The following is a 22,269-nucleotide window of genomic DNA, read 5'->3' on the forward strand; positions in this document are numbered from 1 at the left end:
TTTGGGCACATACTTCCTCTGCTAAGGATTGTAGTCACCGACAGAGGCTGGCTGGCAAATTTTAGCCCAGGGGGGGTGAGATGCTGCTCAACAACCTATTATGAACATTTTAAAGGCGTAAAAAAAAAATGCAGTTAGCCCAGTGACCCAGCCCAAAGTAGCTCACTGTGGGACTCACCCGGGGGTCCAATTATCCCCCCCCCCCCACCCAACCCAACCAGCCCCTGGTGACTGAACTGGGTAAGTTCTCATTGGGGCTTTTAAACTTGTAAACAATTGTAGTATTTTCTTAAACTGAGGCACAGTGATGGGCAACAGATGGGCCCCCCAATAGTCACCTGTAGGCCCCAGCTCCTTCCCTGGTAATGGCAGGACCAGTATTAGGATGGTGTTGGCTGCCTGTGTGACCTATTATAAGCTGTTATCGCTCCTTACATTTCCCTCTCTCGTCTGTGTGTGGCGGTTAGAATATGCTGAATGATAACGAGGCCATGGGCCCTTGTTCATACTAATTAGCTGCCCACCTCACTGAGAGTCCTCGCCACCTTCTATCATTTCTCTTCACCGTTCCTGATGGCGATCTTGCCCATTAAGCCGTATAACAGTCAGCATTACTGGGATACTTGTGTGACTTATTTGTGTCGGTGGCCCACAGGGAATAATACACAGCTCGCGTAGTGGGAACGTAGCGCAGTGATGCTGACCTGGAAGTGGGAAGGGCCCCAGAAGTTTAAAGTGCGCTAACCAGCCGCGGGTGTGTTTAGGCTCAACGTTTCCCTGGGATTGGGAATAAATACGCACTTGTACATGATATATACGCGTACCACTCTGACCAACAACCCCCCTCCATTATTTATTATAGAAAACATGAAAAATAAAAGTTTAAATAAAGATGAAACCATTTTAGTGCCCCCCCTCCCCCACTTTGGAAAAACTCTGGCTTAGACATGTGCCCAGTGTGCCTATTTGGTAAGTATTGGTCTGCCAATCTCCACGGGTATTGGGTGGCTCATTAGTGGCTAACAAGTATTTTCTGTGTATTCCATTGGGTGTACTCGTATTTCTTTATTTTTTTTCTTCTTGTTTTATAAAAGTATTTTAAGACCTGTCATAAAATAGCACCCTGGGGCTTGTGACCGCTATGCTTGACCGGCTGGACCGTTTCCAACGAGCGTACCAACCAGTTTGGTCACGGACTCTCCGTCCTGCCCATACAGTGTTTAGCAGCTGTGCAATATTATTTTTTGCTTTGTTTTTTTTATTGACTCTATACTACTGGAATATATTTATTTATTTTAAACTTGTCTTGTGTACACTTTCTGTTTCTGTGTTGCAGCAATTTAATTAGTAACAGCGATGTCTGATCAGCATTATTTTGCTGCTGTGGAACAGATATCAACACATAGTAACAGGTAGTCTCACGGATCGTTCCTGGTCGTCTTGCCAGAAAGGCTCCGAGCATACCCTCCGGTCAGACTGTATATTAAATAGAAAGGTGCAATAGAAGCTTAATAATATTGTGAGCAGAGCAAACATTGCCACGTCTGAGACAACACCCTTTGTCAAGTCTCCCGAACACAGGGACTCGTCCCCAAAATGTTCATGTGTTTGCACTGCTCCGTGTAATATTCTTTGTTTGCACCTTCATAGTAATTATCCTATTAGTTGGTGCTTTCTAAGACTCAACTGAGTTAGTGATCTGGCTCCCTGCACAGGTAACTGTTATATTCTTGTCTTTCATGGCATATCTGATAATACACACTGCTATATTTTAGTTGTTTTCTTGCCGTTTCTTAAAGCTGCAGTCACATGTCAAACTTAGGTGTGTTTTTTGTCAACGTAAATCACTGTTGCAAGCTATAAGAAGAATGTTATTTTCCATTTTTCCTTGGTTTGTTTCTTCAGGCTGCTATGAATTGTTTTTAATTCTGCACAGAACCATGGCAACCAAAGTCCGAGATATTTTTATTCAGATATTGATTTGGTGAAGGACAGCTAAGACAAATGAGATGCATGATTAAAAGTTATTTAACTTGTTATTTAAAGAAAAAATAGAAATAAACCTTCTATATGGAATTGATCGCTGACTTGAATCAATAAATAAACCGTCCTGTTGGCAGTGGATGTGGCAGGTTTTTATTTTCCTGTTTACATGTCCCATATATTTGTAGAGAATTGGGGCAGATCATTTACATTACAAGTGTTTGCTTCAAGTATATACAGCACAAAACTCATCACATTTTCTTTTTATTTATATAGTGCACTCGCCTGTTTTGGGGAGTGTGGTTTATTGTAACCATTGTATCCCTTAGTCTGACCTACATTAAGTTACCAATGCTAGTTAGTAGCGACGTTAAGGCACGTGTGTTAGTAAGTTACCCCCAGTAAGGGAACGGGAGAACACAATTTCAACAACACTGTTGTTTTATCTTTAAAGACAACATCTATTTATTACCAGTTGTTGTGTTATCCTTACCAAAAGCCTAAACAATAAATTGCCACTTTCTTTCAGGAAAAGTCTGGGCCGCAAATGATATATTAATGTCAATGTATACATTTATTGAATACAGATAAGCACAATTGTCCCATTGAACAACAAATATTTGTTTGCAAAATATATATACTTCATCATCATTTATTTATATAGCGCCACTAATGCCGCAGCGCTGTACAGAGAACTCATTCACATCAGTCTCTGTCCCATTGGAGCTTAGTCTAAATGCCCTAACATACATACACACACACACACACACAGAAAGAGACTGGGGGTCAATTTTGATAGCAGCCAATTAACCTATCAGTTTGTCTTTGTAGTGTGGGAGGAAACCGGAGCACCCCTAGGAAACCCACGCAAACACGGGGAGAACATACAAACTCCACACTGATAAGGCCATGGATGGGAATTGAACCCATGACTCCAGTGCTCTAAGCAGAATTGCTAACCACTGAGCCACTGTGCTGCCCACTTGCTCTGTTACACATGCCTGCAAACCTCTAGCCCTGTGAGCTGACATTCCCCTACATCACTGGGTAGTTACCGTGATCCATCCATTCTACTTATCCAGAACACTGTTTATTTCCCTTCTAGGTATTGATATTGCATGTGGTCCTGGTCATTTTGCAGTCAGTCACTGTACGTTGCAGCTGCCTTGGTTACATGTTATAATTTGCAATATGATGGTGCAATATGATTCTAATGAAAACAGGGCTGGACAAATCCATGGAGGTTACAGGGTGACGGTCAGTTCGTGGAGGCACAGGGTCTAGATGTATGTCTGGTGCCAGCTTTGGGTTACACGCTGGGCTGATTCCCATGTAATATTACAAGCAATCATTTGTTGATCATTGTAAGTTATGATGCAGTTTGTCAGTTTGAATAACTCCAACCCATATTCATTTTCTGGGGCTCACCCATTTTATTTTATTACGAAAATGAGCGAGGGCTGGCGAAAGGCACCTATATTTGTATGATTAATGATTTGCTCTCGAGCTTTAAACAGCGGGATAAAAATGTTTTTGAAGTGTAGTGATAGGTGCGAAAAGTTCACAACAGGAAGTTTAGTATTTTCAAAAATCTTTTCAAGTACCTATAAACCTGCTGGTTACCTGCTAGGTATCTCTTTTGTTACTAAAAAAAGAAGTGAGATTACAAAGGCATAGTACGAGCTACTGGAAGTGTGAAAATCAATGAAAATATTGTATGTTCATAGTCGGGACCTGCGAGATTTCTGTGGATGTATTATAGTCCGCTTAAGCTTCTGCTTACTTCATATAAATATTTCATGCATAGTTGCAAACATCTGGGAGTGCTCAGTACCCCCCTCCATATTTAATATATATGTGTGTATGTATATGTGTATATATATATATATATATATATATATATATATATATATATATATATATATATATATATATATATATATATATATATAATCTAATATATAAATGCTTAGTGGCGTCTGTGTGTGGAAAAAAAACAACAAGTTGCAGCGCCACCTGCTGGGCGGAGTTATACACTGACCTACTAAATTCTTGGTGTGTGTGGGGAAAAAAAATTCAAAAAGGGCTGAAATTTGGTAGGGCTCAAACTCATTTTCGTGAGGTAATTTTACCTCATGAACACACATTAAAAAGGGCGCTTGCGTCGGGAAGTAACGATCTTCCCCTGAGGAGGCCTGGGCTAGGCCCAAATGCATGACAAGAACCTTTTTAAGACCTTAAGTATCTTGATTTGACTAGAATGCATGAGTATCATGCACGGGTTAACTTGTATGTGTATGTGTATGTATATATATATATATATATATATATATATATATATATATATATATATATATATATATATATATATATATATATATATATATATATATATATAAATAAATTAGTGGATGTCTTGGTGTCAATGCAGAGGTCTTACATGACTGTGATATTGAGTCTCCCTTCGCTATACTGAAAAGAGAGGTCCACAAAAAAGTTCTAATTTGCTCATGAAATTCACCAAGCTGGTATAACCGCAGGGAGAAACTGGCTACCGGTGTAGAGTTGAGCGCAGTTTCACGCAAGTCTTGTTGCCGAACAAGCAATTTGGAGGGGGTGCGTTGTTCTGGTGATACAATCTTCAGTTTCGCCCTTCCGCGGTGTGTTTGTATATTTGCGTTTTGAGGACTTTATAGTCTATGGTTGGAGCGGGGACGATGACAGCCAGTTTACTCTGCTGTGTAGTATAGTTGGGTACGACTGGTATACGAGGCCAAAATTTGTTGATTTTAAAAAGTGCAAAACTTTACGTCCAAATAATGAGCGAGGTGGAAATTTTGCTCATCTATACTTTGGTGGTTCTGGGAAAATTCATGGACACTTTGCTGTGGGATGCGACTTGTCTTTGGCGAACCGTGGCTTACTGTACTGGAACCGTGGCTTACTGTACTGGAACCGTGCATTCCGCCAACTGGAATGTCTCATTCCAACTTTTTGCACTTGCTGTTGGTCTGGTTCCTGTTTTTTCGCAGTGGAGACAGCCATTGTGGGCTGGAACAATATTTACAGCATTCCTCATGTCCCTGTTTTGTCGCTAAGCTGGCTATCTGTGAGGTCCACAAAATAGCCGTCTCTTCTACATGTAGGTGACAGGTCCACTTTTAAACGTAGCTGTTGAGGGGTGTTCTGCAGCACGCCAAAACTTTAAAAGCAATTTTATTATTTTCTTTGTTTTAGTAACTCTGACGTAGACTGATAGTCTACTTTTTTTTTTTTTTTGTGCGTCTGCAGAGCTGCTAATCCTGGTTCTATACCCCTGCCGGTCGTTTGGGAAGTGCTTTCTGTTTACTGTCATGCATCATTATATAAAACAGGAGCATCAATGCGGAATGACCCTCTGGTCAAGGACTTCAGCGAGGAATGTTTCTGATTGATTAAACACCGCTGCAGAAGGGATCCAGTGCACCTTACTGCCTGTGATACTACTTTTAATCTTTCCTTTGTTTAGGGACACCATTTCCACAGTGCTGCTCAGTAGGGCTTTGTCAGAACGAAGGGTCTTCCTGCCTCTTAGACTGTCATCAATCAGCAAGTTTACACAACTTATTTTAAAGAACATTGAGGCCTTTTTAATTTAGCATCCCATAACTTTGAAGCAAAACCTGCCCAGACATTGGGGGTGTGTAGTGATTCTTGTCTTGGTTACAGTGGATGCTGAGGTTAGATAGGAAGTGTCTGTAATATCTAACATTTGTCATGAACTGCACTTAATCTTCGTTCTGTCGTTGTTACTATTTCCATATAGTGTCAATCTACAAGCATTGGGAAAACATGAGGATATTCCAGTAAACTAAGGCCTTGTACTTTATTGTACTGCTGTGACTTTTCACATATTTGTATATTCCAATTTTTAATTATTCACATCAGTCTAATCCCTTGCTACAGCCCCACACGTGTGCACACACTAGGGACAGTTTAGCCAGAACATACAAAATCCTCGCATTAATTGCAGCGGTTGGAATCAAACCCAAGGTCCCCAGAGTGAAAAATATTTCCTTCACATTTGTTCATACGTCATGAACAATGCTTACAGCTTCTCTCCTTCAAATTTACCTCGAACAGTATACAGAGGCACAGTGCATAGCAGCAATGCTATCTATGTATATCTGTGGGTGGGAAGAGCTTAGAAAAGAGTTTTAAGCATGGGTGGGGCTTGTCTTCCCACGTGTTAGCTGTGTTCTAGCACATCTTGCGTAAAGCTTTTTGCCAGGTTGTTTCATTCACCTTGGTGATTGGAGTGTTAACAAAGGACCATGTAGGGATCGGTGATCCCTACTGTGAATCTATCCAGGTGTATTTATTTTTTTAATAAAAATACAGATTAGTTTAATTGTTTTGTGCAAGTTTTTATCCTTTCCATGTCTTTTACCAGAACATCTGCAAATTCTACCGTCCCAGCTGGTAATAGTCCCCAATGTGTGTGTTGTGAAGTTTGTGACACTGAAGGGTTAACTAGCTCTGTGCCTCAGGACTGGTTCCCTGGCCAGGGACCTGCGCTGAGTGATCAGAATGAGGGCAGTGATCGTTTTTGGGACACTGCTCTATTCATAAGTTGTAGTACATAGAAAACATTCACAGGGAGGGAAGGTCGGACCCTTGTTACTAAATGTCAATTTACTGCACAGGGGGTCCAGAGTGTCCCAGGAAAATGACTTTCTGCATTTCTATAAATGCTCAGTAATATATGGACCTAAATTATTCTGCATGTAATTAATTTGTTACACATTTGTGAATATATATATATATATATATATATGTTAACCCGTGCATGATACTCATGCATTCTAGTCAAATCAAGATACTTAAGGTCTTAAAAAGGTTCTTTTCATGCATTTGGGCCTAGCCCAGGCCTCCTCAGGGGAAGATCGTTACTTCCCGACGCAAGCGCTCTTTTTAATGTGTGTTCATGAGGTAAAATTACCTCACGAAAATGAGTTTGACCCCTCAACTCGTAAATTTAGCCTTTACTACCCCTCCCACGGGGGGAAGGGGGGATGATGGAAGTTAACTGACTTGACTATTCTAATTTTTTTGTCAAATAATGTCAGTATACCAAATTTCAGGTCAATTGGATGAGCCCTTTCTGAGAAAATAGTTTTTTTCCACACACACACACTAACGCACGCCTCTACACATGTGTGTTCATGAGGTAAAATTACCTCACGAAAATGAGTTTGAGCCCTACCAAATTTCAGCTTTTTTTGAATTTTTTTTTCCCACACACACTAAGAATTTAGTAGGTCAGTGTATAAATCTGCCCAGCAGGTGGCGCTGCAACTTGTTTTTTTTTTTTTTCGCACACAGACGCCACTAAGCATTTATATATTAGAATATATATATATATATATTTCTGTTATTATCTGAGATTGAATTAAAGGGGTTCGTCCACATAAGGCCTCCTTCCCCTGACCTGTTCCTACCCTGCAACATAAATCTGAGACCGCTGTTTTGTGTATCAGTCAGGGTGCAGTTAGTTTAGAGCAGTGATGGGCAACCAGATACTGACACCGATCTATAACGACATATCAGCATTTTACTGTTACAAGCTATAGCAAACAATCTGACTACAGCGCAGGAAGGAGTTAGGGGCCGTCGGTGAAGGCTCGGAGGGCCACATGTGACTCATTGATGGTATTAGAGGAACTTTTTATTAGAAATAATGGGAAGTGGAGGGGCTCGGGCATTGCAAGCTTTTACCTGGAGCGTCTAAACATCTCCTTTCATAGAACTTGATGACACTTTGTTAACTCTCCAAATATGATGGTGAAGGAGTGCACAAAGTTATCCATCGGGATCAGTAATCCCTATTGTGAATGTAACATTCTGCAAATGTTATAAAACTACTGAAACCAGTTCGTGAACTATGACATGGGTGCAGCATGTAATCGCCCCCTACTCAACCCATATTGTGGTTAAAAGCCTTGAGACTTTCTTTTTGACAAAGCATAATACACACACACACACACACACACACACACACCTTAAAGAGATTTGCTGAAACCTAGTCTGTTTTCAAGTGGTGAATGAAACTGGATCTACAGTATAGACGAAAAGCGGACACACAAATAGCTGGAAGAGGAAACGAGGAGGAAGAAATTTTGTCCTTAAATTTTTTTTATTCAATCTGCCACTTAGTTTGTTTTGTGATTACCATGGCAACCACAGTCACATTGCATCTGATGTTGTGAGCAGAGAGGCTTTGGCATTACCTCTCGCACCCCTCCCTGTTTTTTTTTTTTGTTTTTTTTCTTTGTGATGTGGCGTTCATACAGATTTCCCCCATAGATCAATTTTACAAATGGAATGCCTTGTAGAAGAACCTCCATAAATAATGTTGATATCTTATTAAAGGGTACAAAACTTCCTGCTTACAAAAACGGTGGCTTTGCACTTTTTTTTTTTAATTGCAAGACCTTTCTAAGAGAAAAATCCATCAGCGGAGTATAACTAGTGTCTTTTCTAACATTGGTTAATGCCCTGGTGCGTGTAATGATTAAGAACAGTCACTGTCCTCTGTGCTTCCAGCTCACCTGGATACTGCAGTCTGCGTCCTTGCTTTTTGACTTTATCCATCACTCCATAGATACAGAAATATGATTTATTTTTAGCAAACTGCCTGCTGTAACCATGTGAAAGGCTTAGAAGAACACAGTGATCGTCGTTTATATTGGATTGATGGGGGCAGGGGGGGTGACATCCATTATACTGCAAATAGAATAATGAATCGTGTACATAATTAGGCTGTAAACTCCTTGGAAAAGGTTCATTGGTGAATGCGACATGTCCAAAATGCTTAGGTCCCTGTCGGTCAGTACTTGGCAGAGTCAACGCTCTCTGGCAGAAATCGTTTCTTGTAACCAATCAGGAGTTTTCCTGTTCTTGTGTTAGGATTCTTCCCAGTTTTCCCTGCAGAACTGGTCTAGCTTCGATATATTCTTGGCGCTTCTTGCAAACACTGTCTGCATGGGATCTCCCCGCAGATATTCGGACCCGGGACGGAGGAGGCCATTCCAAAACCTTCATCTTTCATTCTTGTATATATTTCATTGGTGATGTTGAGATCTTTCTGATCATTGTCTTGTTGAAATATCCGATCTCTCTTGCAGTGTCAATTCCTGACTCTGGGACATTTGCATATAGGATTTGTTGATTGTCTTCCTTCCATCAGGACACTAATTTCTGTGCCTCCGGCTGTCGTACAGCTCTAAAGAGTTCTAGTTGCCTCTTGTGCTTGGTTGTTTTGCAAGGTGCACTTATATTTGCTTATAGAAGACACTTGTGATTCGCTCATAGAAATTATTTTCCTTCTGCCAACTCTATGCAGATAATTTTTTTTTGTAAATAATGGGGCCACTGTGGACCACCACTCCGACGTCTGCAGTATCATACACTGTGATGGGGGCGGGGGCGGGGGGCTTCTGCTCTTCATATCTGTCCAGTTTATAAGGGGTTCTATTACATTGTTCTGGGATTCCAGACCTCTCCTTGACTTCCACATCTTAATGATGTTTCTGACAGAGGAAATCCAGACTAGAAGTGTTTTGGTGTCTTGTTAGAGCTGTCCCTGCTTTTTAACAGCCGGTTATCTTTTCTTTTCAAATCCTCCGTCAGCAGATTCTGAGAATTTACAAGGGTTAAAATGTACAGACCTGGAATGCAATCTACCGAAGCCAAAAAAAATCAACTGGAAGGCTGCCCAAATGTCTGTGTGCAGCTGTGTGATATATATTTATATTTTATATAATTATGCATTTATACACCCCGAGAGGAATTACTCTATGGTTTGGTGTCTGTATATAACTGTATCTACCACATTATATTGGGAATGATCTCTCCTTGGTCACAGCTTACTTTCAAATATCTCCTTGTAGCATGAGCATGGTTAGAGATATTTCCTCTAATAATGACCTTGTAGTTGGTTGTACTGGGATTGTACATGTCGGACAACCTGTTTCCTCCTTGTCTGGACTCTTCAGTGAAGGACAAAATTGTTTGGCCTACATGTAAAACATTAAGGAGAATGGCCTAATTAAAGCAATGAGACTTGTTAGGGAGATGATTTTTAAGCTACACTGAGTAGGGGTATTATGCAGAAAAACTTCTCCAAAAGTAAAGGCATCTGGGTAATATATTTTTTTTCCTTTATATAACACATGTTAATTACCTGTTTCTAGACTGCTGCAATGCTGTGGGTATAACACGATTCCCACTGCAGCAGTGTTGTTACCTTATCTCTCTGGACCAACTAATGCAAACTCCCGCTAGACCCCCTTCATGAGGCGTTTGATGAATGGTCCCTTCCTATTCCTCTGACCTGCTGACCCAGGCTCAGGAGAGGCATCTAATTAGAGAAGCCTGAGGACTGGATTCTCCTGGGGAGGGGGCTGCGCTGCTTTGCTGGACTGAAAAAACAAATGTTTTGTTCAAAGATGAGCATTAAATTCCTTGCATGTATTATATGCACATGCTGTAGAGTAAATTACTGAAAAAAACCAAAAACTGGGTTTGTGCGTTCTAGTTGATTTGAAATGACTAAAATAATCACAAATATAAAATGCAGAGGTTTGAGGGGATAAAAGCGGTCCTGGCGTATAGTCAGCAGTACAGCCTGAGTTACAGTTATTAATACACGTAACATTGTTTGGGGAAAATCGGCTATAAAGCTGCTCTTTCTTCCGTGCCATAAATGCCTTACTCCTCCAAAGAGACTCATCCCATGAGATCATTCAGAGCCAATATCCTGTAAGCTGGCAGTTTGATGACATCACAGGATGCTTCTCAAGTGCACAGTGAACTTGCTGCAAATGAGGTCCCCAACATTGACAAATATATTCATTTCAAGCTATAGGATTTTGTAATTATACAATATAATATGTGTAATGAGTGTAGTTATTTATTTAATTTTTTTTATTCAGCGAGGAAAATCTCTGCAGAGTACCATGGATCTTTTACAATGTATACTGTGATTGTAGCCCAGGATGTGGCATGAAAAGGGAGATCTCTGATTTCTGGCGTTTAATAGAAGTCTAATCTAGAGTTCCACTATCTCTGACTGGATGGTTACGGCGCCGGTTTATGGCAGCCGCTGCCAGCTTCTGAGAGCGCCTGGGTGGAATCCTCGAAGCGCCCACCCCTGGAGAGAGTCCTTGGGACAGGTCTACGAGACCGTTGCTTAGCTCAGCAAAACGGTTAATGAGCGGAGATTTGCTGCGGTGTCAGAACTGGGCTCAGTCGTCTCTAGACTGCTGCAGAAAATACAACTTGGGATCCTTCACTTTCCAGTGAATAAATACATTGGTGTCTTTCTGCTTTCTAGAAATAGTGATTTAACTGTTACCCAATGCAGGAACCCTGACTCAGCAGCATCCACCACACAAACATCCCCTCACTGTGGGTGGGCTGGGAGGTGAGTGGGGGTCTGTAAGGGGTGTAACATGAAATGAAGACTATTTAACCCCCTCCTCTCCTCGCTGCACCAGCAGTTCATGGATGGGTTATAATAACGCTGCTCTGTTGGGCCTGATTCCAGTCATGTATGGTGTCCAGACCTTCTGGATCTGATCTGAAATCCCAAACATCTGTAGGTTTACTGAAACCCAAAGAGCTGTGTGGTTTCACGCTGTTTGGGTGTTTGTTGATTGAATTATAGTCTAAGTATAGGGAGTTTACTGATGCAGAGACTCCAGAAAGGCAGCGCGATGCACAGTGACAAACCGTATTGTTGTTTTGGTTGGTGGATGGAAGGTCAGACCTGGTGGTCAGAGAAGACACAGCTGTTGGCTTCTTGCCTCACTGGGGCCTTGGGTTCCAATGCCGCCATCTGCCCAGCATCTGTATGTTCTCCCCATATGTCACCGTTGAACACAGTGATACACGCCACCAATGTATGTCTGACAAGCGGAGACGTTGGCATTGTGAATCTTATAGAGCCTCTGAGGATATAGTTGTGAGAACATTTATGAAGGCTGCAACAGCAGTGGCGTGGTACAGGATGTAGGAGGTGCGGTGGAGAGGGCGAGAGCAGCTCCGTTGTACTGGGTATGTACGAGGGCAATATTGCTGCAGAGATGTAACTAGGAATTCTTCTTTCTTTTCATAGTAGAAATCCTGGAGGACAGTCATATACTGAATGGGGCATCCACGTAGCGGGTATAAGCCTAAGGGGCAAACGGGAGAAACAAACTGGCTAAAAGCATATTTATTTTATTTATTTAGGTTTTTTTGAGAAACTAATATAGTGCAACTTTTTTCTTTCTCCAAAGACCTGCACAAAATAGAATTGAGAAATTCACCTGAATTTGTCTGTTCCATTCTGTTTTCTGTAGTGCTGGAAAGAATACGTATTACTTGTCCGTTATCCTCTGCTTGTCCCGCTGATTTTCCGTTCACCCTTTAATGATGGTAACACTAGGGGTCACAGAACTGGCATAGTGCTGGTATAATCAGCTGGCAGGCAACGCTAAGGGGGCTCTGTGCCCCGTATACTGGAGTAATGCTGCTTTGGACACGCAGTGAACAGCGCCAGAATACTTATTAGGGAATATACTCCATATTGCGGTGGGCATACTGGTGTTAGTAATATGCAGCCAAATATAGAAATCCAACATTTGGTGCGAAGATAAAGCAATGCTTAGATATGCGGGAGTGTTAATTATGCAGCATGAGATGGAAAGTAAGGGGTGTGGTTATGCAAATTAGCATGTTAAGCATATACTAAGTGGATTTTCCTCTCATACAATTAGTATGAAAACTGTATCTGTTTACTATAACATTTAAACCTTTTTCAAAGTGCTATAACGTATTTGACCTTTACCTTGACATCCAAAATGAAATACAAAGATATAGTAATTTTAATGTTGTTTTAGAAGAAATTATTTTTTCAATAGAACATAAATATATTTTAAATGCCAGCACACATCTAGATATGCATATTGCATACGTACACCAGACAGCCACGCAACAGGAAGCTAGAAAAGAAAAATAAATAAATTACAAACACTAGAGCCAAAACGTAGGTAAAACAATAATGGCGGCCATTTTGTTGAAGCCAAAGTTCACTAAAACATAGGCAGGTCCCCAAAAATAGTCTTGGGCTGCAAACAAAGTTTTGTAGTTTATTTAATGCAGACAGGCACTACCTGGGGAGTATCTAGAAGCTTCTTCCTCTTCCTAACTCACAGAGCTGTCATTATGCGTGTATGTGTAATGGTTGGGGTCCTGGGCAGCTGAAAAGCCCCCGCTCCACCCAGTGTGCTCCTGCTAACCTTATTCACTGTTTTAGTGAGTCTGGTCCAATCTCTGGTCCGATATCTGTTTTGTATGTTGAGTTTTTATTTAAATATGCTACATTAGAGGGACTGTCGGCAGGTGGGATTATCTGTGTCCATGCTACTAATAATCTTGTGGTTAAAGAAAATTATATATATATATATATATATATATATATATATATATATATATATATATATATATAACTACCTGTTACTGAAGCAACTTTTTAAAATGTTGTGTTAAATGGAAGTGTGAGGCTTTAGTTTGTGCAATGTGTACAGTGTAGACTGCAATGTCACCACCATGTTTGAGGTTGAGCACCTCCGCTGTTGATAAAGTGAGCCTTTCATCCTGTTAATATATGGATGAAAAATGTAACCAATCAAAAACTGTCAAGTGACTGAGTTGGAGACCTTTCGTAGATTTGTATTGGCTGTGCTGTGACGTGTTGTCATGATTGTACACACTGATGAAACCGCGAATAACGTACAATGGGCTTGGGGAAAATGGCGGCATCTTGTATAGCAGCGTTATAAACCTTGTGGTTCACCAGTGTTTGTGGAACTATAAAAGTCCTCTGGCTGGCAGGGCATGATGTCTAGTAGACGTACGGAATTCCCAAATTTTCAGGATCTACCATTTTTTCCTTTTTTCTTTTTTTTTTTTTTTTATATTGCATTTAATCCGCTAATGGGCGGTTAATATTGGTTTTTTCCTGTTCTATATCTGAGTAGTTCTCTGCATGCTACTGTCAGAACTTGTAGAGTGGTTTGTTTTAATAAAACTGTTCATTGACTCTTGGCTTCTGCAGATGGTTAAATGCTCTGCAGCAAAATATGATTGCTGTAAAAAAAAATTGATATATTTTACATTACGGTTTCAAATTCTGTTGATTTTCTGACTTTTCTTCAAATTAATTGTCTTCTCTTTACTCTTTCTGCAGTTGATAGTTGAGAAGACCACAGACTACCCTTCCACGGAGTATTCTCTGGTGGAAGATGTCGCCCTCCACTTCACCTGTTTGATGGACAGACTGAACGAACAGCGCCTGTTTCAGCCCGATCTCTGCGATGTGGACATTGTACTGGTTCAGCAGAAAAGCACCTTCCCGGCTCACAAGGGGGTCCTGGCTGCCTACAGCCAGTTCTTCCATTCTCTCTTCACCCAGAACAAGCAGCTCCAGAGGGTGGAACTGTCCCTGGAAGCCTTGACCTCTCGAGGCTTCCAGCAGATACTCAACTTCATCTACACTTCTAAGCTATTAGTCAACGGCTGCAACGTGCAGGATGTGTTGAACGCCGCCGCCGTGTTGCAGATGAACGAAATAGTGACGTCATGTCAAGAGTTGATCCACAGCAGATCGTTGAACCTGTCTATGGCCAATGACATCTTGGACGCGGAGGACACTAGAAATGACACTGCGGCGGTTATGCAGCCACAGTTCTATAGGGAAATAAAGCAGGAAGTTGATGCGCCTCCGACAAAGATTTATGCCCGAGAGGGAAATGATCCCTACTCTGTCAGAGTAGAGGACAGTGTAAGTAAAGGACATTTGCCCAATGCCGCATCACCGAAGCAGTATTTTAAGGACGAGGACAGGAATGCAGCAAGGATTTGCAAAATAGAAGGGGCTGATTCCGAGGAGGACATTGAGAGCCAAGAGTCCTACAACCGAGAACAGATAATTGTAGAGGTCAACTTAAATAACCAGACGTTAAATGTTTCCAAAGGGACAGAGGGGAAGGGTTCATCGGATTCTGTGGCAGTTCTAGACCGTTCTGATGGGGACGACCGAGGCTCAGAAGAAGATGGAGATGACGAGAATGAAGAAGAAGAAGGTGGGCTGGGAGAAGAGGAGGACTTCCTTGACATGTTAGAAGACGAGGATGATGAGATCCTGCCGAGTGAAGAGGAAGATGTAGAAGAACCACAGGAGGAGGAAGAGGAATTAGAAGAGGAAGGGGAGGAGGAGGAGGAGGAGGAGGAAGAAGAGGAGGAGAAAGACAATGATGAATCAGCAGAGATGGCCAAAGACGAAAACTCCCCCGGCGAGGGAAGCAAGTCACCGAGTGAAAACAAGCCCACCAAGTTGAGGAAAGGTGCGAAAGGATCTCGAAGTCGAGGAGGTGGTGGGAGGAGGAGGAAGAAAGGACAGGATGGGTTGGGGCAAAAGGCCAAATTTGAGGAGAAGCAGCACTTTCCATGTAAGAAATGCCCTAGAGTGTTCAATAATAGGTGGTATCTGGAAAAGCACATGAACGTCACCCACAGCCGCATGAGGATTTGTGATAAATGCGGCAAGCGGTTCCTATTGGAGAGCGAGCTGATGCTTCACCACCAGACAGACTGTGAAAAGAATATACAAGTAAGTGTGTCTCCGTCTGACAAATGTGCTGCTGTGAGTAAAATATTGGAGCAAAAATGCAGATATTATATTTCCTTGATGGACGGTAAGTTGGCAGAACCTGACTTGGGTAATGTTGTCATTTGGTCTTTTTCTGACGCAACATCAGTAAATTCTTGTTTGGCATTTAAATGTCAGCTGTGTTCTACGCAGAGAGGTGTAATGAGCCTTGTTATCCAACACTCAACATTTATGTTGCTTTTTAAGGCAAGTTCCCCTTGGTTTCTTGGTTTCTACATGCTCTGGTTGGTCTGTGGGATGAATGCAATGGGTTGGCTTTATAACAAAAGTTTAACTTTCCTGACCTGACCAATTTTCACACTTTGGATAAGCTATGAATAACTAACCACCTGAATTTTTTTTTTTTGTTTGTTTGTATAGTGCAGCTACAGCATCTCTTACCCATAATACTTCAATAGAACAGGGTTTTCCTTAATTTGGGACATCATGCATCAAATCTACAAAAACTCTTTCAAAATTGACAAATCTTTCCGTATATTCCACTACTCAATAAACTGTTTAGCAAACCTCCTTCTGGTAACTGGATCTTTCTCCAAATTGGTGATATCCTATATCCACATTTACTGAAGATCTGATACATATAGGGTTCAGGGACAAAAGCATGTGTGTTTTTAATGGGTTCTAATTTTATCTTGCATGCCACTGACAGGGACTTTAACTATACACAGACGTGATAACACCAAGTTCCAAATATGCCTTAAACGTAACATCCATCTGCAAAATTTTATTTTAAAACATGTTGTGGAAAATGGGAGAATTTTGCTGTTTCTTTCATTGGAGAATTATAGATTTGAAGTACTTTCCAAACACCTGATTCTATGGATAACTACTAGTTGCCGGCTAAATTACACCTAGTGACCACCTTTTATTGCCTTGTGCACGCCTACCTACAACCTTTACTTCCATATTACTTCTGCCTTTAAAGTAGAAACAACTGTAAATATTTTCGTGTGTGTGTAATAAATAAATATTTCATTCTTCTTAGTGGTTAATTTAACTCTTTAAATATGGAGTGCTGATTTAGTTGGGAGGGGGGAGGGGACTATAGCAGATTTAGGGCAATTTGGGGAAAATATTATAATGCTGCAATCTAATGGGGAGTGTATCTAGCACTTTACATTCTATAGATTGAACTTTCAACAGTGTCCTCTAGAGGCAAGGAAATAGTATTACGGTCTTTAAAAAATTATTCCTGTTAGGAAAACTATAATGAAATTATGGATTAATAATTATTGAAGCAGATTGTTTGTTTAATTTTACATGGCCTTTTTAAACATCGTATTTTGATGATCTCAACCCTTTAAGTGCAAACAATTGTGATTGGATTACACAAGATGCTACATTAATCCTCTACTGTACGTCAGTCATGCAGGGTTAATGTAGGTAGTGAAGAGATATTAACATTGCATTTGTTTGGTTTCTCTTTCTTATTTTTGTATTGTCCCTTTGTTTTGTTTTGTTTTTTTTATTCAGCACAAAATGCAACACCTAAAATATTCACTTCAGATGTATTTCGCTATTTGTTACAAAGCGAATCATTTTCTAACTTCAAACAAATAAAAATGACATTTGTAGATGGCAATGTTTAGGATTACCTGAATACAGGTTATCCGTAGCCTGTGTAGGATTCTATCGAACACTCTGCAGCTGTGATGGGGCGCACGACCTGGAAAGCTAGTCCTGGCTTTTTTCCTTGGATCCATGCCCTGTGGGGTAGGGGTTTGGGGGTGATCTGCTTCCTCATGTTGGGTCTAACACCGAAGCAAGTGGCCAAATGATGAGCCTTTACTTAATATGTCCATCCTGCAATACTTCACATTCTTTGAGTAACGATTTGCAACATTGTAAAGCTGCTTGGGAAACAGTCTCCTGCCTTTCATCACTCCCAGCCTGTGAGGTCTCCTAGGTAACAGTAATGCTCAGTACACATTTAGTGGTTATGTCCCCATGTGTAAACACCCCAGAGAGAGAGGGAGGATGAGCTGCAATTTGGTCATTTTAATCTTTATCCGCTCTGCTTTTATACCCTGGCTCTAAGATATGTGTTGGTCATTTTCTGTCATAAGGATGGGAAGAGAGTACTCCATTACACTAACAAATCTGCAATGGAAACGCATGCTTAATATATGAAAAGTCCTTCTATAAAGCATATTGTGGCACATAGACAATGCCTGGTTGCTGCGCCCCTGTCTGTGATTCGCTCAAGGACATCGGCTCTCTGTACAGATGCCCTTCTGGTTTGGGTCACAATCTGCTCGCCGGCTCGCTGCTTCACTGAGCAGGATCATTTTGTGTAGAGAAATCGCTAATGTCCCATGAAACGTCCTCCTAGACCCATCTGTCTCCATATGTCTCCTGGTAATCCGGCTCCATTTCAAGTTTTTTGCAAAAATCAGGAGCCGTTGCAACGGTGTTTCTGGAGATTATCGTGTTTTGTTTAATATGCATTAATTTGTTTTATTTTAACAAGCTTATTCATGCTTATTTGGTTGTACAAGTCTTAACACTATCTCTTTGTTCGCTTTGGTATTTGCTGATGTTTGTGAAGGACAAAACTAGAAATATATAATCTATTACAGGGGGTGATGTTGGCTTTGTAATTTTGGTGAAACGAATGCTTGTTCTGCTGACGTGAAATCCCATATTACCTTCTACAGCAATAGGTTAGTGCCCCCTAGTGGCCGATTTATGGAACTTTAGCACATTCTTTTTTTGGCATCTTATATGAATCCTTCTGGAAGGGTGCTTGAAAAGCATTTGCCAGAAGTATTATGTATGTTCCATAAACTTTTCTAACACACCTCTTATTCACCTGACGTGTATTGCAACCAAATCCTCATGTGTGAAGTGTCATTTTAGTGAAAGCTAATTTAAGTTACTGCTCATTGAGGTGTGTGCACTCTTACTAGCCCAGTCCCACAAAGGCCTATTACCCAGCTGTGAAACATGACTTGGACACACCCACCTTAATTTTACATTAATCAAATGCAAAAGGTATAGAAATGCCAACAGGCAATGTATAATTACTTTGATATTGTTAGCATCTACAAATTTGTAGTTATATAGGCAAGCTGGACTCTGCAAGTATAGAGCTATATCTTTATCTATGATCTAGCATAATAACCTCATCTCTTTGAAAAGCTTTAAGGGCAATCTTTTGTGTCTTAAACCCCCTGATGGCAGATTGTGGGCATTGCATGGGAGCAGGGGCGAGGTTGGATACACATTGTGGGTGTAATCTGATGTTTTTGGGATGTGGCCAGGTCAGAGGTCTATGAATGACGGAGTAGGGAAGGCAATAACCGAACGTTACTTCTAGTTTGTACACAGATCATACATCTCGGTCTAGCATATTGCATCACCCTGTAGGTGCAAGCAGTTAACGTGTGGTTATCGTGCCTTCTAGCCAGTGCCCAATAAACTGGATACATTGCCTACATGCAGAGGATTCGACCAGGACCTCTGTTTAATGCCTCGGTGATGTCACTGGTTCCCAGCAAATTAAAAGGCTGCATACTGGTTGCTACAATGTGTGTGTAATTGACAGATCCACTTAAATAAATGTGAGTACAGGTACAACATACCAGGGCACAGATCTGTTGCCAAGTTGGATATTTGTTGCATCGTTCATGCTGTAGTTTTTGTTTTGTTTATTTTAGCAGGTTTTCACTGTTGATTTAAGTGTTGGAACCTAGATTTAATACAGATGTAAAGGTCAGCAAACATGAGATCCAGGGGAATTAATGGGACCTTTTAATTAAACAGCAACTTGGATGAATGCGCGGAGAATGGTTTGTGGATATTGCATATTGCCACACACAGGTGGGCAAACTGCACCGACCTCGTCTATTCTTGTGCCAGGCTGAGCTCTGGCGCAACTTAATGCGTCTTCCCGTTCAGCGCTCCCATGTCCTCCCAGGCCAGCCAGCGACATGAACCACCTGGCATTGATCATTAGGTGATCTGGATCCACCAAATGTGGAGCATTGTAAACCCCTCCCCCCCCCCCCCCCCTTCCTCCCATCCACGTTCCTGCCAGCAATTCGGATTGGATGTAGGGAAAATTTGGATAGCTTTGCAGGTGTATAATACCATCTGTAGTAGATTAGAGGGTATATGTATTAAGCTCCTGGTTCTTCAACACCCGCGTCTTCGGCGTTTAAATTTAAAGCGGCGCTGGGAAGAACCCGGAGCTTAATACATTTACCCCTAGCTGTTTCTTCAATTAATGTGGAAATTGAGCTCTTGGCAGTTTCCTCCCGGTAGGACTCGTCCTTCTCCCATTCTCGTTCACGACGCCCCTCTGCATCAAAGGTGGTCTCAATTAGCCAGGTATAAATAACTAATATGATTCCTTTAGTGAGTGGGGAATGTAAACCTATGTACATGAAAAGGGGGAGGCAAGGACATAGCGAAATGTCGAATCTGAAAAAACTTGAAGAAAAATTGGCAGAAAGATTCATATTTTTGGTAGAGTTCTGAGCAAGAGGCCCACGTGCCATTGACAACCAAGTCCAAAACAACCCGTATTCCAACCCTAATCAATAAACGTTTGTTACATTGTGTGCTGGCTGTCCAATCAGGTGGATGGTTTTTTTCTTTTCTTCTCTATGAATTTGCCCTGAGCCAAATCGGCTACACCTGTGAAGAGACCAAGTATGTGAGAGTGTCTCTAATCTCTGTATACACACACCCTGATGATGATCATTTAATCTTTCCATCGGTGAACACCAGCTTTAATGGTGGGGAGGTTTGTCACCCTAGATGACTATTATGAAGCAAATTTGAGAATGTGATTTGAACTTATTAATATCGGCAGAGTGGAGGCACCAGAGGAATGTGTCAGTCGGCAGCGGCGAGAGCCATCTATCGTTGTCGTGTTGTGTAATCCACCAATCATTAGGTAGATACAGTGTGGTAACAGACCATAAACGGCGCGTAGTGATAAATATCAAAGCCTAACACACTGCAATGGATGAAATTTAAATAAATGAAACTCACACCATGACAAGTGCATCTCTATGAAGAATCTATCTGAAGAATCTATCTGACCATCCATGGAAGGAGGATTGAACGGACTACTCAATCCCTGGGTCCTGAGTCTAAACCTAAAAAGGTGAACATCTGCAATGGGTAGTGAGAGAATACCCAACATCCTAATGGTAACCCTGAAACCACTTGTATAAGAAGAAATGTACTACCTGCCTAGTTAACTGTTCAGGCTTCATGAGTGTAATAAAATCCATCATCTTTACATACGAGTGCTCATAAAAGACTTTGTTAATAATTATCCCATTGTTGTAAAATGTTTTAAGACCGATCAATGTGTCCCTGTCTGAAGGATGTGCAATGATTCTCGCTGCTGCGTTACTAGCCCAAGTCAATATATAACAAATACATTGTGTTGTAGCGAGTAGGGAAGGGATTGTAATGTTTTTGTTTGTATGTGGTTGATCAAAACATGGATTGTACATAAGATAGATTCCTTTTCCATATGTAAATAATATGCAGTTTCAAATCAAATCTGACTGTGACTAAATGCCATGAATAGCAATTCACAGAAAGATTCAGTAGGAGGGGTTCATCTGGGTTAGCATCCACCCTTTGTACATGAGGAATACATGTACAAGCTTATTCCATTCTACTAATGAGCTCTGCTACTGGTAAGAGCCTGAACCATGTATTGGACAGGCAGGACAATTTCCTTGTAGCTATATGTTGTCTCTGGAATGTGCGTAGGGCAGACTCTATAAGGACCTGTGGCTCGTGATAATGTGTTTTCAAGAACCTTTATTTAGAAATTGAGTAACAACCGGGAGAGTTTTGTTTTGACTTTTAATTAAGATTCTTTAAATCACATACAGAAATCCATTTAACTCTTTAAAGCTCTGGCAATCAAGGCCTACTTCCACATTCCCATCTTTTGAGCCTTTTTCAGCTTTATTTCATTCCCTAATTGCAGCAAGTATATATCCTAAATAGAAACTTTCTGAGCTCTCTGTTTGTTTGTTACTTTAGGTAAACTTTTACCAGCAAATAAAAAAAAAATAGATTGGTTCCTACTGGGATTAGTTACTAGAGGACGAATTCCATTATTTATAAAACAAATGTAAGCCAGAAACAAGTAGCTAATTGTGGATTATAGTTTGCACCACATGAAGGAGACATGCGTTCTTTGTATATGTGCCCTAATGGTAAGATATGCGAGTACATATCAGCCAGTTTTATGAAGGATTCTTGCATATTAAGGCATTGTAACTAGATAGAAATCAAAACTAGAAAAAATATAAATAAAATAGGTTATAAAGCCCCAGGACACAAATAATTGGCAGCAATTTTACTGTATTGACAAATCCTCTTGTTGCTGATAAATTTTCATGCATCCAAGGCCACACCAACTAAGGTGTAGGTAGCACTTTTTTTTATTTTTCCTGAAAGTATTGCCTACTGCAAAAAAAACAAAACACTATCCTTTAAATTTTAACAGTTTGTCTTATAAGAATGCTCCTACCTTAGAAGACAGAGGATGC

General features: G+C 40.9%; 1 protein-coding gene across 2 annotated transcripts in view; it reads left to right on the top strand.

The window, feature by feature from the left end:
• ZBTB47 (zinc finger and BTB domain containing 47) overlaps positions 1-22,269 on the top strand; it is a 46,856-nt gene that overhangs the window by 2,451 nt on the left and 22,136 nt on the right. For both annotated transcript variants that reach the window (XM_075214114.1, XM_075214115.1), the window contains exon 2: positions 14,258-15,679. In XM_075214114.1, the coding sequence (XP_075070215.1) occupies positions 14,258-15,679 (1,422 nt within the window). The remainder of the gene's footprint in view (positions 1-14,257; positions 15,680-22,269) is intronic.

Source organism: Mixophyes fleayi, chromosome 5 (genome assembly GCF_038048845.1).
Source record: "Mixophyes fleayi isolate aMixFle1 chromosome 5, aMixFle1.hap1, whole genome shotgun sequence".
NCBI lineage: Eukaryota > Metazoa > Chordata > Amphibia > Anura > Limnodynastidae > Mixophyes > Mixophyes fleayi.